General features: G+C 39.4%; 1 protein-coding gene across 1 annotated transcript in view; it reads right to left on the bottom strand.

Moving 5' to 3' along the window:
- The window catches only part of YEATS2 (YEATS domain containing 2), a 258,568-nt gene that overhangs the window by 91,308 nt on the left and 146,218 nt on the right, over nucleotides 1–21,042 (bottom strand). The window contains exons 17-20 of the mRNA XM_053709881.1: nucleotides 14,509–14,618; nucleotides 13,965–14,114; nucleotides 12,264–12,437; nucleotides 3,531–3,723 (exon numbers count right to left, since the gene is read on the bottom strand). Coding sequence (XP_053565856.1) covers nucleotides 3,531–3,723; nucleotides 12,264–12,437; nucleotides 13,965–14,114; nucleotides 14,509–14,618 — 627 coding nt within the window. The remainder of the gene's footprint in view (nucleotides 1–3,530; nucleotides 3,724–12,263; nucleotides 12,438–13,964; nucleotides 14,115–14,508; nucleotides 14,619–21,042) is intronic.

Here is a 21,042-nt window from a genome sequence, read left to right as displayed (position 1 = left end):
AGCTGTGGCATATCCTAAACAGCATTATCCTGAGAGACAATAGGCTCAGAAGGCAGTAATTTATCTTTAAATTGTAGGGTCTTAGCTAAGCAAGAGGAACAAAATTGCATAGGAAAAACAATTTCGGCCTCTAAAGACAAAAATTTATCAAGAGAAACAGACTCCTGTTCAGTGTCCATAGCTGTATTAATGAAAAAATAATTTGAAAATGACTACTGTCACTTTAAGAAGAAAATTATCCCTTCAAAGCACAAAAGCGCCAAGTATTCATAGAATAAAGTATGCACCTCTACACCTCAGTCAGCCTGAGGTGCCCTACCTTAACCTTCCAAAGTTTCCCAAATTCAGAATTCTCCTGCAGATCGGTCAAACAAGCCGTCACAGAAGAAAGCTCACAGAAAATGACACAGCTTCGCTCAGTATCTCAAGCGGAAGAGCAGGAACTCACGTGACCGGCAGAAAGAGAAACTGTGCAACAGCCTAAAAGAGCACATCTCTAACAGAAAGCCTTAAGGAGGTAAAAGAAAAAAACGGGATGTAAATGTTATCCAAAACATCCAAAAATCCCCAAATAAAACGTCATATTTCAAAACATCTGAAATCGTTAGGCTAACAAAATAAAGATATCCTTCAGCTTCAGAGATACTATCCCATAAACAGTAAGGGAAGACATTAACCCCTTAGTCTCCTCACATACAATTAGTGCCTGCAAACTGCTCCACAATAAATCCTACATAAAGGATTAATTATGTCCCAAGAGAATTATTGCAGAGATAATCTTTCCAAGTGCAAGTCTCCAGAACTGAGAAGACAAAAGCATTTACCTGCAAATCCAGCTGTCGGGCAGAAAGACAGCTCACAAGGTGTGAAAGGACACATACTCCTATCAGAGACCTGTAGAAAAAGAGAGAACAGAGTACCCAACTCTGGCTTTCTATAGCAGGGGTAGCAGTAATATTAGAAGTAAAGCAAAGACAACCTCGCTGCCTTCTACCTGCTAAACACCACCACTACTCTTACTAAAGAGATTGACGTGAACACAGCTAAACCTCAATCCTTGCTTGCAGGGAAAAATACCCATAAAAGGATTAAATATATTCAGACACCAACTTTGCACGTCCTCCATTAACAGAGGCAAAGAGAATGACTGGGGGTTATGGGTAAGGGAAGTGACACTTAGCAGCTCTGCTGGGGTGCTCTTTGCCTCCTCCTGCTGGCCAGGAGTGAATATCCCACTAGTAATTGCAATTACATCGTGGACTCTCCATGTCATAGGAAAGAAATATGTTTTTCATTATTAATTATTCCCACTCAAATAGATAACTGTAGATTAAAGGGACAGTATTCATGATTTAGACAGAACATACAATTTTAAACAACTTTCCAATTTACTTCTATTATTTAATATGTTTGCTTCTCTCGTTATCCTTTGCTAAAAGGTTTATCTAGGAAAGCTCAGGAGCAGCAAAGAACCTAGGTTCTAGCTGCTGATTGGTGGATGCATATATATATATATATATATATATATATATATATATATACACATACAGTATATATACTGATTGTCATTGGCTCACCCATGTGTTCAATTAGAAACCAGTAGTGCATGTTCTATCTAAATCATGAAAGAAACATTTTGGGTTTCATGCCCCTTTAAGAAGTCAAATAAGCAACTATATCTGCAATCAGTAGACCACGCCTTCATAAATATATACATCTCAAGCAAAGACAGAAATATGTCTGCACTCTCCACTTTTCGTTTTATTTATTGAGACATTTTAGCGAGGACCTTTCTTTTATATATGTACCTTTGTATTATATTTTCTATCATTAGGGTGTACCAGAGAGAGAGAGAGACAGAGAGAGAGACAGAGAGAGAGACAGAGAGAGAGACAGAGAGAGAGACAGAGAGAGATACACAAACAATATAATTATATACATTTGTGTGTCACTGTAAAATATGCCAGTACTTACAAACCTTCTCTTGTTTTTATTACAAACATTGGCACACACATGAAGTAACAATTGAATATAGACTGATTTCACACTGTGTATGTGCAGACTTTACTCTTTAGGAAGCAATTGTGATTTTTTTTTTATTGTAGTGTGCACATTGTCATCACTATATCTATATAGCATTGTCATATTCCATAGGGCTAAGTGCATGAACAAGATTGTACAATCTGTGACACCTACATAATAATGCAGTACAAATAGTAATACCTAAAAGAGACCAGACAATAAAAACGGATATAGGAAAAGAAAGGTCCTGCTATCAATGGCACAATACTAGCAGTCAAATGTGAAGTACTGGTGATGTGTTTTGTACTGTCATAAACCCCACAAATCTTCCGTTACCCAAAACCCCAAAACATATTTGCCTCATGTATGTCTCACAGTGACCAGTAAATTATTTTCTGCCTTTCTGCCAGTAACAAACACAGTGAAGAGATGTATGTCCCTTTCTCCCTGTAATACACAGAACAGGCATGTATCCCCTCTTCTGCCAGTAACACACAGAACAGGCATGTATCCCCTCTTCTGCAGGTAATACACAGAACAGGCATGTATCCCCTCTTCTGCAGGTAATACACAGAAAAGACATGTATCCCCTCTTCTGCAGGTAACACACAGAACAGACACGTATCACCTCTTCTGCAGGCAACACACATAACAGACACGTATCCCCCTCTTCTGCAGGTAACACACAGAACAGACATGTATCCCCTCTTCTGCAGGTAACACACAGAACAGACATGTATCCCCTCTTCTACAGGTAACACACAGAACAGACATGTATCCCCTCTTCTGCCAGTAACACACATAACAGACACGTATCCCCTCTTCTGCAGGTAACACACATAACAGACATGTATCCCTTCTTCTGCAGGTAACACACATAACAGACAAGTATCCCCTCTTCTGCAGGTAACACACAGAACAGGCACGTATCCCCTCTTCTGCAGGTAACACACAGAACAGACATGTATCCCCTCTTCTGCAGGTAACACACAGAACAGACATGTATCCCCTCTTCTGCAGGTAACACATAGATCAGTCATGTACCCCCTCTTCTGCACGTAACACACATAACAGACATGAATCTCCTCTGCAAGTAACACACAGAACAGACATGAATCTCATCTGCATGTAACACACAGTGTGATTTTCCCCCTTTCTATTAAATACTCAGATCAGGAGTTTAACTCACATCTTTACCCCCTCACACCAGTGGTCTTTCTGATGATTCCTGGTGTCTAGAAAGGGGCAGTAAAATCTCTAGCCCCCTGATAGACTACTGTGTGAGGCAGAGGTGTCACACACACAAATGTTGCTCATAATGCAGATTATGTGACCTTGCTTATCTCTGACCAGTAGGAAAAACATGCCCATAACCATGTAACATTTCCTGTTTTGATCCACTTGAAAAGAAAATCTCTAAAGAACAATGGAGTACAGATTCCCTTAAAGGTGTCTAACACAAAGAGCAACTTGACAAACAATACCAACAGATTAGCCATTTTCATTACCTGTTAAAGGAGTGCTGCATTGTGCTGGACTTGGTGAGACCCTGGATGAAGGGGCTGTAGTTGGTGCTATAACAACTTTGCTGACCCCCAGTGATTTTGCTTGTCCTGCATTAGCAACCACTGAGTGCTGCTGCACTAAAGTCTTGTTTGAAACACTAAAAACAGGCGTAACAGGAGCAGATCCTTCAGCCGACTAAACAGGAAAAATATATATATATATTATATATTGATACAGATATATTATGCTATTACTGTAATTACCCTATCAAACTGGCTACAGAAGGGAGCATAAATATAACAGATACCATGAAAGGACCCTATAAATGAGTTGTTTATATACTATCTTAGATGTGTTCAGGAAGAAAAATAAATAAATTAAAAAGGAGCCCTGACACAAATCTCAAACAAGTTACCATGTAGAACGTTCACACTTATGACACCTCTAACATTTAACCTCAATGATTTAAAGATATAGGGCTAGATTAGCGCTAATTAACACTTGCACTCGAGCGTTACCTGTGCTAGAAGTATGCTTTTTAAGTTTGTCAGGTGTTGCTCGTATTATGAATTAAAAGTAAACAGATTTCACTCTTGCGCTAACCTGACGAGTGCAAAAAGCCGAATTTGCAATATTGCGTGTGCGTTCACGTTTTTTCCCTAAAGTCAATGGAGCAAAAAAGTGTAAAAAACCCTAACACCCTACTCGCTAACCAGACATGAAAAACAAAATTTATGCTTACCTGAATTAATTTATTTCTTGACACAGTGAATTTTGTTTTCTTTCTAATGACACGGTGAGTCCACGGATCATCCATTACTATTGGGAATATCACTCCTGGCCAGCAGGAGGAGGCCAAGAGCACCACAACAGAGCTGTTAAGTATCACTTCCCTTCCCACAAACCCCAGTCATTCGACCGAAGGAAAAGGAGAGAAAGGAAATAACACAAGGTGCCTGAGGTTTATGTAAAAAAAACTGTCTGAAAAACAGGGAGGGCCGTGAACTCACAGTGTCAAGAAATAAATAAATTTATTAGGAAAGCATAAATTTTGTTTTCTTTCTAATGACACGGTGAGTCCACGGATCATCAATTACTGTTGGGAATCAATACCCAAGCTAGAGGACACAGATGATACGGGAGGGTAAGACAGGTAACCTAAACACAAGGCACCACTGCTTGCAGAACCTTTCTCCCAAAAGAAACCTCAGCCAACGCAAAAGTATCAAATTGATAGACTTTAGAAAAAGAGTGCAAAGAAGATCAAGTCGCCGCCTTACAAATCTGTTCTACAGAGGCCTCGTCCTTAAAAGCCCAAGAAGAAGTCACCGCCCTAGTGGAGTGAGCTGTAATTCTCTCAGGAGGCTGCTGTCCAGCAGTCTCATAAGCCCTACGAAAAACACTTCTCAACCAGAGAGAAAGAGAAGTGGCAGTAGCTTTCTGGCCTTTATGTTTACCAGAAAAACAACAAGCAGAAGACTGACAAAAGTCCTTTGTAGCCTGTAGATAACAAAATTTGAGCCCACACAACATCTAAGTTGTGCAACAGGCGTTCTTTATAAGAAAAAGGATTAGGACAGAGAGAAGGAAACAACCATTTCCTGATTAATATTTCTGTCCGAAACAACCTTAGGAAGAAAACCAAACTTGGTACGAAGAACTGCCTTATCTGCCTGAAATACGAGATAAGGAGAATCACACTGCATAGCTGAGAGTTCGGAAACACTCCGAGCAGAAGAAATAGCAGAAAGAAACAAAACTTTCCAAGATAACAACTTAATATCTATGGAATGCATTGGATCAAACAAAGCCTGTTGAAAAACTTTAAGAACCAGGTTAAGGCTCCAAGGAGGAGCAACTGACTTAAACACAGGCCTGATTCTGATCAGGGCCTGATAAAAGGATTGTACATCCGGCACGTCCGCCAGACGCTTGTGCAGCAGAATGGATAGAACAGAAATCTGACCCTTGAGGGTACTAACAGATAACCCCTTCTCAAGGCCTTCCTGGAGAAAAGATAAGATCCTTGGGATCCTGCCATATCTTATAGTAAATCTTTCTAGTAATAGGCATACGAGCCTGAATCATAGTCTCAATGACCAATTCGGAAAAACCACGCTTAGCTAAAATCAAGCGTTCAATCTCCAAGCAGTCAGTTTTAGAGAAACGATATTTGGATGAAGGAAGGACCCCTGAAGCAGAAGATTCTTCCTCAGCGGAAGTTTCCATAGAGGTAGAGACAACATCCCTACTAGATCGCCTACCAGAGCCTGCGAGGCCACGCAGGAGCTAATAGAAAAAACAAAGCTCTTTCCTACTCGATCCGAACGATGACTCAAGGAAGGAGAACAAACAGAGTAAAAGGATATGCCACCTGAGGTTCCAAGGAACTGCCAGAGCATCTATTAGAAAGGCTTGAGGCACTCTTGACCTCAAACTGAACTTGGGAAGTTGAAGTTCTGATGAGACACCATCAGAACCAATTCTGGTAAGCCCCATTTGGTTGTTAACCTGGAGAACACTTCCGGATGGAGTTCCCACTCCCTGGGATGGGAAGTCTGTCTGCTCAGAAATCCGCTTCCCAGTTGTCCACTCCAGAATGTGGATGGCAGATAGACAGTAACTGAACACCCGCCCACAGAAAAAAATCTGAAACACTTCCATCATAACTAAGGAACTCAGAGTTCCTCCCTGGAGGTTGATGTAAGCCAGAGGCTATGTTGTCTGACCCGATAAACTGGGCTAAAAACAACTGAGGCCAAACCATCAGAGCATTGCAAATCTCTTTCAACTCCAAATGATGAAGGGAAGAGCAGACTTCTCCCAGGACCAAAGTCCCTGCGCCTTCAACGAGTCCCAGACTCCTCCCCAGCCCAGCAGCCTGGTGTCCGCAGTCACAAACGCCCAGGAAGGTCTTTGAAGGATGTGTCCTGAGACTGAAGTTCCTGATAAAACCACAACAGGAAAGAGACTCTTGTCGACTGATCTAGATTCTCTGAGACAAGCCGGATAATCCCCATTCCACTGTCTAAGCATGCACAACTGCAGATCTCTCAAACAGAATCGAGCAAGGGAATGATGTCCATGGCAGCCACCATCAGACCAATTACATCCAGACACTGAGCCACTGATGCTGAACAGTAGACTGAAGAGAGAGACAAGAGGAAGGATTTTGGCTTTTCTGACCTCCGTCAGAAAGATTTTCATCGATAGGGAATCAATTATAGTCCCTAAGCAGACTACCCTTGTAGCTGGGAGAAGGGAGCTCTTTTCCAGTTCCACTTTTATTTGTGGAACGAAGGAAAACAACAAAACCTCCAAATGAGATTTTGCTTATAGAAGATGGCACCTGAACCAATAGAACGTGCAACAGCACCGAAAAGACAGCTGAAGACAAAGTCCTCAAAACATCAGAACTCAGAGACTGAGCAAACAGAAAAATTACAAGTAGCAAACTCAGAAGATAAACATTTGAGTCCAGTAACACGCTGTCATCCTTAGGAAAACACGGAGAAAACACTCTCCGTAAGGAAAAGGCGGCCAAACAAACTAGCAGATTGCCTAACCTCCAAGGCAGAGGACACCCTCCAGGTAATCCAGGCCGCCAAACCTACTCACAGATCTCAAAGGGGAAGAGGCACAGAACCTCTAACAAAAAGGTCCGCTGGCACCCCCCAAGACCTGAGGATAAGCAACAGATCTCAGATTCTACACCTACCCAGACCAGCCCAAGCAACGGCAGATCTGAAAGCAAGGGAACAGAAAGGAACCCCAAGACCAGCCCCCAAAAGGGCGGAAGAATGGACACAGCCACTTCAACTTAAAGACAATCGAGCAGGTGTTAGACCTAAAGAGATCTAGCAAAGCTACCCGACTAAGTCTCAATGCGGAGCCAACAGCTCCCCAGATGGAAAGGAACAACTCAAAAAGCAGCCCAATCACCAAATCAGATAAAACATCTGTTCCAACCTCCCGAACACAGGAGAGGCCCCTAAAAAAGGAACCACACCTCCGTAAGGAGGACAACGAGACCCCTAAAGAGGAGAGAATTGATAAACACCTGCCCAATGCACGAACCACATCCGGGTTGTGCAACAAATGCTCCTTATGAGAAGAAGGATTAGGACACAAAGAAGGAACAACAATCTCTTGATTAATATTCTTATCTTATCAGAGACAACCTTGGGAAGAAAACCCAAGGCAGTACAGAGAACTACCTTATCAGAGTGAAAAGAAAAGGCGATTCATACTGTAAGGCTGAAAGCTCAGAAACTCAGAAATAGCCACCAGAAACAAAACCTTCCAAGATAACATCTTAATATCCAAAGAATGCATAGGTTCAAACAGAGCCTGTTGAAGGACTCTAAGAACCAAATTAAGACTCCAAGGTGGATTCGTAGAGTTAAACACCGGCCGAATTCTAACCAAGGCCTGACAAAAAGAATGAACATCTGGCACATCCGCCAGGCGCTTGTGCAATAAAATAGATAAAGCAGAAATTTGACCCTTCAGGGTACTAGCAGATAAACCTTTCTCCAAACCCTCCTGGAGAAAAGACAAAATCCTTGGAATCCTAACTCTACTCCACAAGTAGCCTTTGGATTCACACCAATACAAATATTTAAGCCAAATCTTATAATAAACCTTCCTAGTAACAGGCTTACGAGCCTGAATCATAGTCTCAATGACTGACCACACTTAGAAAGAATCAAGCGTTCAATCTCCAAGCAGTCAGCTTCAGAGAAACGAGATTTGGATGAAGGAAGGGACCCTGCAGAAGAAGGTCCTTCCTTAATGGAAGACGTCAAGCTGGAAGGGAAGACATCTCCACCAGATCTGCAAACCAGATTCTGTGAGGCCACGCCGGAGCAATGAGAATCACTGATGCCCTCTCTTGTTTGACACAAGCAATGACCCGAGGAAGAAGAGCAAACGGAAGGAACACATATGCCAGACTGAAAGTCCAAGGAACTGCCAGAGCATTTATCAGAACAGTCTGAGGATCCTTTGACCTCGACCCATACCTCGGGAGCTTGGCATTCTGACGAGATGTCATGAAATCCAACTCTGGCTGCCCCCAACTGAGAATCAAGCTGGAAAATACCTCTGGATGAAGTTCCCACTCCGCCGGATGAAAAGTCTGTCTGCTCAGAAAATCCGCTTCCCAATTGTCCACCCCTGGAATGTGGATAGACAGACAACAGTTGTGAATCTCCGCCCACTGAATAATCTTGGCTACCTCTGTCATGGCCAAGGAACTCCGAGTTCCTCCCTGAAAATTGATGTAAGCCACTGACGTTATGTTGTCCGACAGAAATCTGATAAACTGGGTTGAAGCTAGCTGAGGCCTGGCTAGAAGAGCATTGAAATTTTCTCTCAGTTCCAAAACATTTATTGGAAGAACCGACTCCTCCCGAGTCCATAGACCCTGAGCCCTTAATGAACCCCAGACAGCACCCCAGCCCAGCAAACTGGCATCAGTGGTTACAATCACCCAGGCAGGTCTGCGAAAGCAAGTTCCCTGAGAGAGAAGATCCTGAAACAACCACCATGGAAAAGAATCTCTGGACATCTGATCTAGAACAATCTTTGGAGATAGATCCGCATAATCCCAGTTCCACTGCCTGAGCAAGCATAACTGCAGAGGTCTGAGATGGAACCGAGCAAACGGAATGATGTCCATGACTGAAACCATCAGACCAATAACCTCCATGCACTGAGCCACTGACGGCCGAAGAGCAAGATACATATTGAAAATCTTTGACTTTCTTGCTTCTGTCAGAAAATTTTTCATCTCTAGAGAATCTATAATGGCCCCCAAAAATACCACTCTTGTAGCCGGAATTAAGGAACTTCTTCCTAAATTCACCTTCCAACCGTGGGAGCGCAGAAAAGACAACAACAACTCCATGTGGGAGTTTGCTAGTTGAAAAGATGGAGCCTGAACTAGAAAGTCGTCCAGATAAGGAGCCAGTGCAACACCCTTCAATCGAAGCACCGCCAACAATGCTCCCAGGACCTTTGAAAAAATTCTGGGAGCTGTTGCCAGACCAAAAGGAATAGCTACAAACTGAAAATGTTTGTCTAAAAATGCAAATCTTAGGAACCTGTGATGATCCCTGTGAATGGGAATATGCAGATATGCATCCTTTAGATCAACTGTGGTCATGAACTGACCTTCCTGAACCAAAGGAAGAATGGAACGAAAAGTTTCCATCTTGAAAGACAGAACCCTGAGAAACTTGTTTGGGAACGACAAAGAGATTGGAATAAAACCCAGACCCTGTTCCTGAACCGGAACAGGAACTATCACTCCCATGTCGGAAAGATTCTGAGCACAACGTAAGAACGCCTCTCCTTTTATCTGGTTTACAGATAACCTGGAGAGAAGAAACCTGCGTCTGGGATGAAAATTCTTGAACTCCAGTTTGTAACCCTCGGACATAATATCTACCACCCAGGGATTCTGAACATCTCGAACCCAAGCTTGAGCGAAGAAAGAGTCTGCACCCCACAAGATCCATTCCCAGATAGGGGGCAGACCCTTCATGCTGATTATATATATAGGTATAGATAAATACAGATATATATGAATATCTATTTAAAAATACTTAGAACATATTCCCCTATGCAAAGAGCATTGGAATGTGAAATATTTACAGTACAAAGTTAAACACTTTGAATATTGCATAAATATAATATCGCTCAAATGCAAATGTTTGTGCTCCACTCGTAATCGGACCCATAATGTTTTTACTAAATCTAAGATGGTCCCACAGAAAAAAATTAAAAAAATTAAAAGGAAGAGTGGAATAGAGGTGAGAAAGAGAGAAGCAGAATGCGGGAGGACCACTAAACACACATTTTAAACTACATGATTTTGAACCTTCATATCTGAGAATAATTTTGCAATGAAAACTGCAGCTTTGTCAAATGAGTATATTGTTTTGTGTTTATTAATTTCACTGATTTACAAAAGAATCATTGCTAAGCAATCACAAACTAATATTCAGATATAGCACAGACTCTGTTTGCACATGTGCAGTTGAGAGAGGCTAGGGAAGCCGGCTCTTCTCCATCCCATAGTTAAGCACTAATTTAAATAATATACTTTGTTGCAATGTAATGCTCAAGCTGGTAATAACATTAGACAAGTATATACTATAAAGTAGATGTAAATATAATATACTTTGTTGCTATGCAATGCTCACGTTGGTGATAATTTTAGACAAGTATTTGCAATAGAACAGAGGTTTGTACAATATACTTTGTTGATATGGGTGGTTCTAATGTGGACAGGAGGGGTTAGTGTAACAACGTCTATGGTTCCTTGATTGTCTAATTGGTGTTAGCTGAATGGGCTATTAGTAACAATATATTAGGTAGCTTTAGGACATTGTAATATATGCCTGATGAGATGGTGTGTTAGCCGAGAAACACGTTCCATAAGGGGATCAAAACAATATGATACCCCTGCATACCTCAGTCTAAATGACTTGTTTTTACCCCTGCATACCTCAGTCTAAATGACTTGTTTTTACCCCTGCATACCTCAGTCTAAATGACTTGTTTTTACCCCTGCATACCTCAGTCTAAATGACTTGTTTTTACTTGCTTTAAATAAACTTGTATTTGCTTTTAAACTAAGCACATTAGTCCTATATTGCTACCAGATTGAAAGAGCTGTATTTGGAGCTTTCACAGCCTGGTTTTAGTGAGCTGAAGCACTGGAAATCTTCTACTAAATTTGAGTACCCTGCAAATCTTACTTTAGAAGAAAGTGAAGATACTACTGATACACACGAGACACCTTCTTTGCTTGCATTTCCAGGGTTTTAGCACTAATTAAACTTACTTACTATTGCAAAGAATGATTCTCCTATCATAATTGTTGATGCAAAACTATTAATACACCTTTTCCAAACAAGTGACTGCTGAGAATCTTAGAGGGGATGGTGAGGGAAAAGTTTGCATAAATTGCCTTAAAGTATTAACCCCAACCTCCCTGGAAGAAAATAATAAAACAAGCACATTTTTTTAAATGTATTTTACAGCAAAAAACAGCAAAATAAATAATGAATGTATATTGCAATAATGAACCGTTTTTTGCATTGTTAAAATGTCAAGTTTAATGGTCCTTTAAGGGTAGGAAGTAAAGAGCAAAAGGTTTACAGGTGGGGAAGTGGCGTATGAAGGTAGAAACGGAAGTAAGAACAAGAGAGAGGATTACAGGTGTTAAAGAGGAAAGTGTTATTGGGTTATAGGTGGGAATGGGGACTAAACAGAATGATGGAGCTTTTTTGTCTCTGCACTATGAAATAAGGACAGGTTAATTCAAATAAAAAGGAAAACAACAGCTATATTATTGCATATAAAACACTTTACAGGCAGGTATGCTCCAAAGCATGACATATTTGTGTGTGAAACATGCCAGGATCTCTTTTTTATTGTAATAAAGCTGCTCCTCTTTTATACTAATGCTGAGACTAAAAGTGGTTCTACCACTTCCTCTCTGCAGCCTTCTGGTAGATGTAGTCCCCTTTGTGTTATTGTAGTTCTTCGTTTGAACCTGGAGCTCTCTGAGAGGCTGTTGGCTTTCTTTTCTTAAAACCGTTTTCATTTTCTTTATTACACATTTTAAGAGACACATTTTCATTTTGCGTTTATAAATATGAATACTTTTTGGTTATTGTTTCTCCCATTACACATAATTTCCTCTCCCTTCACTCTTTTACCTGCTGTGGAGGCACATTAGCAGCTACAGACGGTAAAGATGAGTTAGCAGCAGTTATAACTCCACCAGCTACCCGGAGCAAAGTCGTTCCTGGCTTCTGTAACTGGGATGTCGCTGACACGGATTTTAACACATTCTCAGATATCTTTGTCAACGTAGAGGATTTACTGTTAGCCTTGGGTAAAAAATTAATGAATAAACTTAATTGATATCAAAAGAATTTTAGCACATAGAAAACATTTTACTTTTTGTTCAGTAATTTGATAACCCCATTCCTACCTTTAACCAAGATAGTTTCCTTTTTCATAAAAAGAAAGAAAAAAGGACAAATACAGTTTAGAAAATATGGCGAGCTGTGAAAATGAAATGCCTCCCTGTATAATCTCCACTAATACAACCCATCTGTATTTTAAATGGGCAGTATACACCAATTTTTTTAAAACCGCATGTAATAGACAGCACTATAAAGAATGTGCACATATGCTGATCTAAAAATCCAGTATAAAACCTTTTAGAAACCTACTTAGAAGCTCCCAGTTTAGCACTGTTGAAGAGATTAGGCTGGGAAACCCAGTGAAATGGGCTGGAAAGCAAAAAGAGCAGACCCCCTCCCCTGGATATGAATATTTTTTACACAAACAGGAGTAGGCAGACAACAATCTACTTCTAAAACTTTGGGGGCTTGGTTAGAGTCTGAAAATCAGCACAATGTTATTTAAAAATAAGTAAAACTTTACATTTTTACAATAATAGCCATTTATGGGCTATATAACTAGATTTTTCATAGCATAAATGTTTTGTAGATATAAAACGTCCCTTAAAGGGACATAAAACAGGTTGAGATCTGTGCATATCCTAAAAGGGCTAATTAATTAAAAATAGTTTGCATAAAAAAATTGTTTAAAAATTGCTGGCAAGTATTTTAAAATAATTTTCAAAAATAAGCAAAAATACTTAAAATAGCTATGCTGTCTGGAGCACTACACCCCCTTATCAGTGTTTAGACACAGGCATTGTATTTTAACTGAGTTCACAGCTTCTAGGGATGCTCCAGCAGATAATCCCTATGCATTATTGCATTCTACCAAAGCAACAATAGATATACAGCCATAGAAGGAAATGTGTGGGGGGGAGTTAGAGCTTTACAATTCAGAAACTTAAAAGAAAGGGTTAATGGCGAGGCACTGCAGTATAAATTTGCAGGTAAAGTAATTAAAGTACATATTATTATATTTTGTCTCTATCCCAACTTGTTTTATGTACCTTTAAAAATGGAAGTCTGTGTTTCTTTCAGCCTTTGTTAAAATTGTGTATTGCAGAAGAGAGAACAAAGAAATGTTTTAGTGCAGCAGATGACAAACTAAATGGATTAAAGAGATTTAAAAGTCAAAATCAAACTTCCAAGGTTCATATAGAGTATGACAGTTTAGTTTTCCATTTCCTTTTATTTCATGCTTCTTTTAGGCTCAGGACCTGCAACTCACTACTGGGGTGCACTTGGTGATTAGTGGCTACACTCATAAGCCTCTTGTCACTGGCTTTACTGGATGTGCTCAGCTAGGTTCCCCTCTGCAGGGGTTAACACAGTTATATGTAAGCAACAGAGCAATAACAAAAGGTTCTAACACATCATTTACTTTTTGCTTTTTTTGTCATTTAAAGGGACAGTTAAATCAGAATTAAACTTTCATGATTCAGTTACCTGAGTTATTAATGCAGTTTTTTGTCCTGTAGTTAATTTTAAAGACGTCTGTCCTTGTGCAGCTGCACCAGCGTTACCAGGAGCTACCACACTGGATGCGCTCTGCTTTCCAGGTACCTGGGGTGATGGTTGTCCAACTAAAAATGTTCCCTGAAAAGTATAATGAGAAAATTGTTCATCTTTAAAAAGGGACAGTAAAGTCAAAATTAAACTTTTATAACGACAGAGAAAAGTATAGCTAGCTAGGCTCAGGAGCAGCAATGCACTACTGGGAGCTAGCTACTGATTGGCTGCTGCACATATAAACCTCTTGTCATTGGCTCACCTGATGTGCTCAGCTTGCTCCCATTTGTGCACTGCTACTTCAACAAAGGATACAAATAGAATGAAGACAATATAACAATAGAAGTAAACTGGAAAGTTATATTAAATCATGTACTGTATCTGAGACATGAAAAACAGAAAGGTGGCCTTTCATGTCCCTTTAAATCAAAACAGCAATGAAAACAACATATTACTTGTGTTGTAGTAACATGTGGCTCACCTGGGGAGTCTGTTTCAAAATATATGAAGTGTAGGTTAAGTGCTGTGGTAACCCAGTGGTAGAGGCTGCAGAACTAGATCCTGCCCCAGCAGACACGCCCGTCTGGAGGTCTAATCAAGAAAGAAAATATATAAAGATTTACATATAATAGCTTTAACAATAATAATATTAACACTACTACTAATAATAATAAACACACATTTACTCTTCAACAGCTATAAAAAATATTACATAGATAAATTCTGCTCAAATCTAATTTCTCTCAGTTTACATACCTAGAACCATAGCAAGTGTCACTAAAATAAATCAAATTCATTACTATTTTAGATTCCCTGTGACCCACACTTTCTATATTGCAAAGTTTGTGAACAGCCATTATAAACTACAAATTCCAGATGAAAATGTAACTAAAATATTTATGAAATGAAAAACAAAATAACAAAATAATTTTATTACATATGCTCCATTTAACGAGATGAGAAAGTATTACATTAAAGGGACCATCTAGTCAAAATTAAATTTGATTCAGATAGAACATGCAATTTCAAAAAACTATCTAGATTACTTTTATCATCAAATTTGCTTTACTCTCTTGGTATTCTTTGTTGAAAGCTAAACCTAGGTAGGCTCATATGCTAATTTCTAAGTCCTTAAAGGCCTACTCTTATCTCAGTGCATTTTGACAGATTTTCACAGCTAGGCTGTGCTAGTTCATGTGTGCCAATATATAACATTGTGCTTACTCCCATGGAGTTATTTATAAGTCAGCACTGATTGACTAAAATGCAAGTCTGTCAAAAGAACTGAGATAAGGGAGCAGTCTGCAGAGGCTTAGATACAAGGTAATCACAGAGGTAAAAAGTATATTAATATAACTGTGTTGGTTATGCAAAACTAGGGAATGGGTAATAAAGGGATTATCTATCTTTTAAAACAATATAAATTCTGGAGTAGACGGTCTCTTTTAAAATTAATCACTTTCCTTCCAGCATTTTCAGGGTAAACATGTTCTACTATTAATGTTTGCATTAAAAACCTTTGCGACTGTCTGGCCCTCTCTCCAGCATTTTTATCAACATACAAGAATATTATGAATTATAACAAGTACATATTGCAATGACTTCTATTAAGTATAACCCATTGCTTTCTGCTTTTTTTATTACAACAATGAAAATAGACTGTTTTATGTCCCTTTAAATAACAGTGATAGACAGAGAATGACAACTGTGTCTGGACAGGCTTTTGTCTGTAACTCCTTTTAATATTTTGACATAATTGCTTGCATATAAGTGCCACATCTATATGACTGATGCTGCTATGGCATTTCCAGAAAAAAAAATTGTTTAGAGACCATTCTCTTGAATGAACAATATGACAACTATAGAAATCTACTTTCTGACCATACAGGAAATGTAAATCTCTGAGATTGTCCTGAGGTTGGAATCAGCCTCCATCACAGGCATTTCCTTGACATCTTATCTTATGAGAAAACTGGGAGCCTCAAGCCTTCAGAGCCAGAAAACTAGGTTAAATGAGGAGCAGTACAAAAACACAGACTGTCATGTGGTCTGAACAATCTGTGTCCAGTGGCGTCACTAGGGGGTGCGGACTGCACCGGGGTGACACCCTAAGGGGGAGTGACACACACACCATCAAACTGTATATTACTGTATATAATACTTTATAATTCAGTAGACGTCACTACAGAGTTAGTTAGTGAGTGCACTGCGCTGTGCGCAGCCTGGCTAAGCTGTATAATTAATATACTTTAGTGTGCACTGTGCGCAGTCCAGTACCGCCACCCTCGTGGCCCCAAATACATGTCTGTGCTGCAGGCCTCTGGGGCAGGAGTAAAGTCAGTGCGCCATGCGGCGTGCACAGCACGTACCCGCCCACCCACACATGGCAGGCAGCTTCACGATCTCATCATCATGGCCCCACCACTGGCACCATCACAGATCCCAGCCATAGATTGCCTCACAACACACGGTCACACCCCCAAAGACCAGTCTGACTCTGTCTGTCCCTCCCCTGGGGAGATGAAAACACAAGCTAGGGGGGAGGAGCAAGTGCTACGCACATAGCCACTGCGCAAGTTAGTGAGGAGGAAGAGAGCGGGACGACAGGCGGCTGGCTGGAGTGGCAGCAAGCACTTTGTGTGGATCAGAGTGACATATCTGGACAGGGGAACGTAATCCGGATCTTATCGGTAAATTCATATAAAAATAATGTGCACTTTCTCACACTCACACATCTTGGTCCATTAGAACAGATTGATATGACACAGCCTCCCCACTCCGCCCCGCACAAAACCAGGAAATAATTATTGGTAGTACAATGGATTAGTCATTAGTGGAAAGCACAGGGATGAAGCAGCCCTACTTGTAAGAGAAGTGTTAGCGTTATTTTCTGTGTGTTCTGATTTATAGCCGTTACCTACTGAGCAGATGTCAGGTTATGCACTTTACTGATAGTTGCTCTGTACAGCTATAAATCCTGCTTGAGTACTCCACATGTGAATCTGAATTTCTATTAGAAGATTTGTTTACTGCTGTTTGTGACTATAGTCCATTGGCTTTTAATTGAAGCAATGGTCCGTGTGTCTGTATGTATGTGTGGGAATGTACATATGTATGTATACAGTATGTTACTGGGTATATGTATACATGTGTGTGTATATGTATATGTGTGTGTCTGTATGTATGTGTGTATATATGTGTCTGGGTATGTACATATGTATGTGTAAATGTGTGTGTGTGCATGCTTGTGTGTATGTATATATCTGTGTGATTGTAAGTGTGTGTGTAAGTGTCCTAAAAATAGTCTTTGGCTCCAAGGAAATGCCCTGGTTTGAGGAGAGAATTAAAAGGTCCAGCAAAGGCCAGGTTCAATGCTCGCCACCTCATTCCTGACAATTTAGTTCTAACTCACATCACTGTCGACTCTAGGAGAAAAAGTATAAATCTGTCAAAAGGTTAACTCACTTACAAATATGCAATGCATGGGTTTTCATATTGAGATTTATACTTGTCTTACATTTTTTTTTAACAATGGAAAGGAACCATTTCAAATACTTTTTCTGTTTTTTTGAGGATTACTTTTGTTTGTTTATTTTTTTAAACCTGCTATTTAGAGAAATGTACATGATATGCAAATCCGTTTAAAATGTACAGAATGTCTGCAATTAAACATCCTAGCCAACCCCCCCTAAAAAAAAACAACAAAAAAACAGTTGCATTAGCATCTTAGTTTAAAGTTTCTTTTATTCTAATGTACAACTGTTCTTTCTAAGAACAACAGCTAAAGCCAATTAAATTGACATATATATATATATATATATATAATATATATATATATATATATATATATAATAATGCTATATTTTATTCCTGAGGGGTGGGGGTTGACACCATGAGCTACCGCACCGGGTGTTACCAACCCTAGTGACGCCACTGTCTGTGTCAGCTCTCATCTCTTATATATTAATGGAGAGTTTGGGGTCTGTGTCATCCTATAGGCATTGGGTATTAAATTGACATTAGAATGAAGCATTCAAAGAAAATATTAGTCTGAGAATAACATGTAGATGTATTTTTTTTAAAGTTTCATTAGCTGTTTAAATATTGACAAAATAAGTGTAAAGTTTTAGTGTCTATAAAACAATGGGAGCTGCCATGTTGTAACTTAGGTTACCTTATCCGCTGTGGCCAACTAGAGACAGTTATAAATAGGTCACTAGAGTGTGCAGCCAATGGCTGTGTGTAATATAACAGTGTTCTGCACTTCCATTTCTAACAGGAAAGGAAAAGCTCACAATTTCAGAATAGAATTACAGGAAAAGGGGACAAAATAAATAATGAAAGTATATTGAGTTTTTATATATATATATATATATATATATATAAATATATATATATATACAATTTATCTTTTCATACTATCATTTCAAGGTATTTAATGTCCCTTTAACCTTAGCATACTGCTACCCAACCGTAGGTGTAGAAATATGTAGTTAGAGTAATCCAACTGAAATCTGATAATAAGAGACATTGTGACGAATTGTGTTGTTGCTATTATTTTATAAACTTGTATCTATCCCAATTTTTCAGTAAGTCTGACATTTTACCCCACACCTTGACTTCCACTAATTGTGAAGACACCTATTCTTTGAAGGTAAAATTGCCTTTCCTCTTTCCTCAACACTATATAACCACTTTTTTAGGCAATTGTCTTGGTATATAATATACTTCTGGCAATTTTCTGTAAAGATAGTGTGTGAATAACATAATTTATGTAAGAACTTACCTGATAAATTCATTTCTTTCATATTAGCAAGAGTCCATGAGCTAGTGACGTATGGGATATACATTCCTACCAGGAGGGGCAAAGTTTCCCAAACATAAAAATGCCTATAAATACACCCCTCACCACACCCACAAATCAGTTTAACGCATAGCCAAGAAGTGGGGTGATAAGAAAAAAGTGCGAAAGCATAAAAAATAAGGAATTGGAATAATTGTGCTTTATACAAAAAAATCATAACCACCACAAAAAGGGTGGGCCTCATGGACTCTTGCTAATATGAAAGAAATGAATTTATCAGGTAAGTTCTTACATAAATTATGTTTTCTTTCATGTAATTAGCAAGAGTCCATGAGCTAGTGACGTATGGGATAATGACTACCCAAGATGTGGATCTTCCACGCAAGAGTCACTAGAGAGGGAGGGATAAAATAAAGACAGCCAATTCCGCTGAAAATAATCCACACCCAAAATAAAGTTTAAATCTTATAATGAAAAAAACTGAAATTATAAGCAGAAGAATCAAACTGAAACAGCTGCCTGAAGTACTTTTCTACCAAAAACTGCTTCAGAAGAAGAAAACACATCAAAATGGTAGAATTTAGTAAAAGTATGCAAAGAAGACCAAGTTGCAGCTTTGCAAATCTGATCAACCGAAGCTTCATTCCTAAACGCCCAGGAAGTAGAAACTGACCTAGTAGAATGAGCTGTAATCCTTTGAGGCGGAGTTTTACCCGACTCGACATAAGCATGATGAATTAAAGATTTCAACCAAGATGCCAAAGAAATGGCAGAGGCCTTCTGACCTTTCCTAGAACCGGAAAAGATAACAAATAGACTAGAAGTCTTTCGGAAATTCTTAGTAGCTTCAACATAATATTTCAAAGCTCTAACTACATCCAAAGAATGCAATGATCGCTCCTTAGAATTCTTAGGATTAGGACATAATGAAGGAACCACAATTTCTCTACTAATGTTGTTAGAATTCACAACCTTAGGTAAAAATTTAAAAGAAGTTCGCAACACCGATGGTAAAAATATAAAAGAAGTTCGCAACACTGATGAAAAATCAGAAAAGGAGACTCACAAGAAAGAGCAGATAATTCAGAAACTCTTCTAGCAGAAGAGATGGCCAAAAGAAACAAAACTTTCCAAGAAAGTAATTTAATGTCCAATGAATGCATAGGTTCAAACGGAGGAGCTTGAAGAGCCCCCAGAACCAAATTCAAACTCCAAGGAGGAGAAATTGACTTAATGACAGGTTTTATACGAACCAAAGCTTGTACAAAACAATGAATATCAGGAAGATTAGCAATCTTTCTGTGAAAAAGAACAGAAAGAGCAGAGATTTGTCCTTTCAAGGAACTTGCAGACAAACCTTTATCCAAACCATCCTGAAGAAACTGTAAAATTCTCGGAATTCTAAAAGAATGCCAGGAAAAATGATGAGAAAGACACCAAGAAATGTAAGTCTTCCAGACTCTATAATATATCTTCCTAGATACAGATTTACGAGCCTGTAACATAGTATTAATCACAGAGTCAGAGAAACCTCTTTGACTAAGAATCAAGCGTTCAATCTCCATACCTTTAGATTTAAGGATTTGAGATCCTGATGGAAAAAAGGACCTTGCGACAGAAGGTCTGGTCTTAACGGAAGAGTCCACGATTGGCAAGAGGCCATCCGGACAAGATCCGCATACCAAAACCTGTGAGGCCATGCTGGAGCCACCAGCAGAACAAACGAGCATTCCTTCAGAATCTTGGAGATTACTCTTGGAAGAAGAACTAGAGGCGGAAAGATATAGGCAGGATGATACTTCCAAGGAAGTGACAATGCATCCACTGCTTCCGCTTGAAGATCCCTGGATCTGGACAGATACCTGGGAAGTTTCTTGTTTAGATGAGAAGCCATCAGATCTATTTCTGGAAGTCCCCACATTTGAACAATCTGAAGAAATACCTCTGGGTGAAGAGACCATTCGCCCGGATGTAACGTTTGGCGACTGAGATAATCCGCTTCCCAATTGTCTATACCTGGGATATGAACCGCAGAAACTAGACAGGAGCTGGATTCCGCCCATACCAGTATTCAAGATACTTCTTTCATAGCCAGAGGACTGTGAGTCCCTCCTTGATGATTGATGTATGCCACAGTTGTGACATTGTCTGTCTGAAAACAAATGAACGATTCTCTCTTTAGAAGAGGCCATGACTGAAGAGCTCTGAAAA

This window comes from Bombina bombina, chromosome 4 (assembly GCF_027579735.1).
Source record: "Bombina bombina isolate aBomBom1 chromosome 4, aBomBom1.pri, whole genome shotgun sequence".
Taxonomy (NCBI): domain Eukaryota; kingdom Metazoa; phylum Chordata; class Amphibia; order Anura; family Bombinatoridae; genus Bombina; species Bombina bombina.
This window is presented reverse-complemented; position numbering and strand designations above follow the sequence as displayed.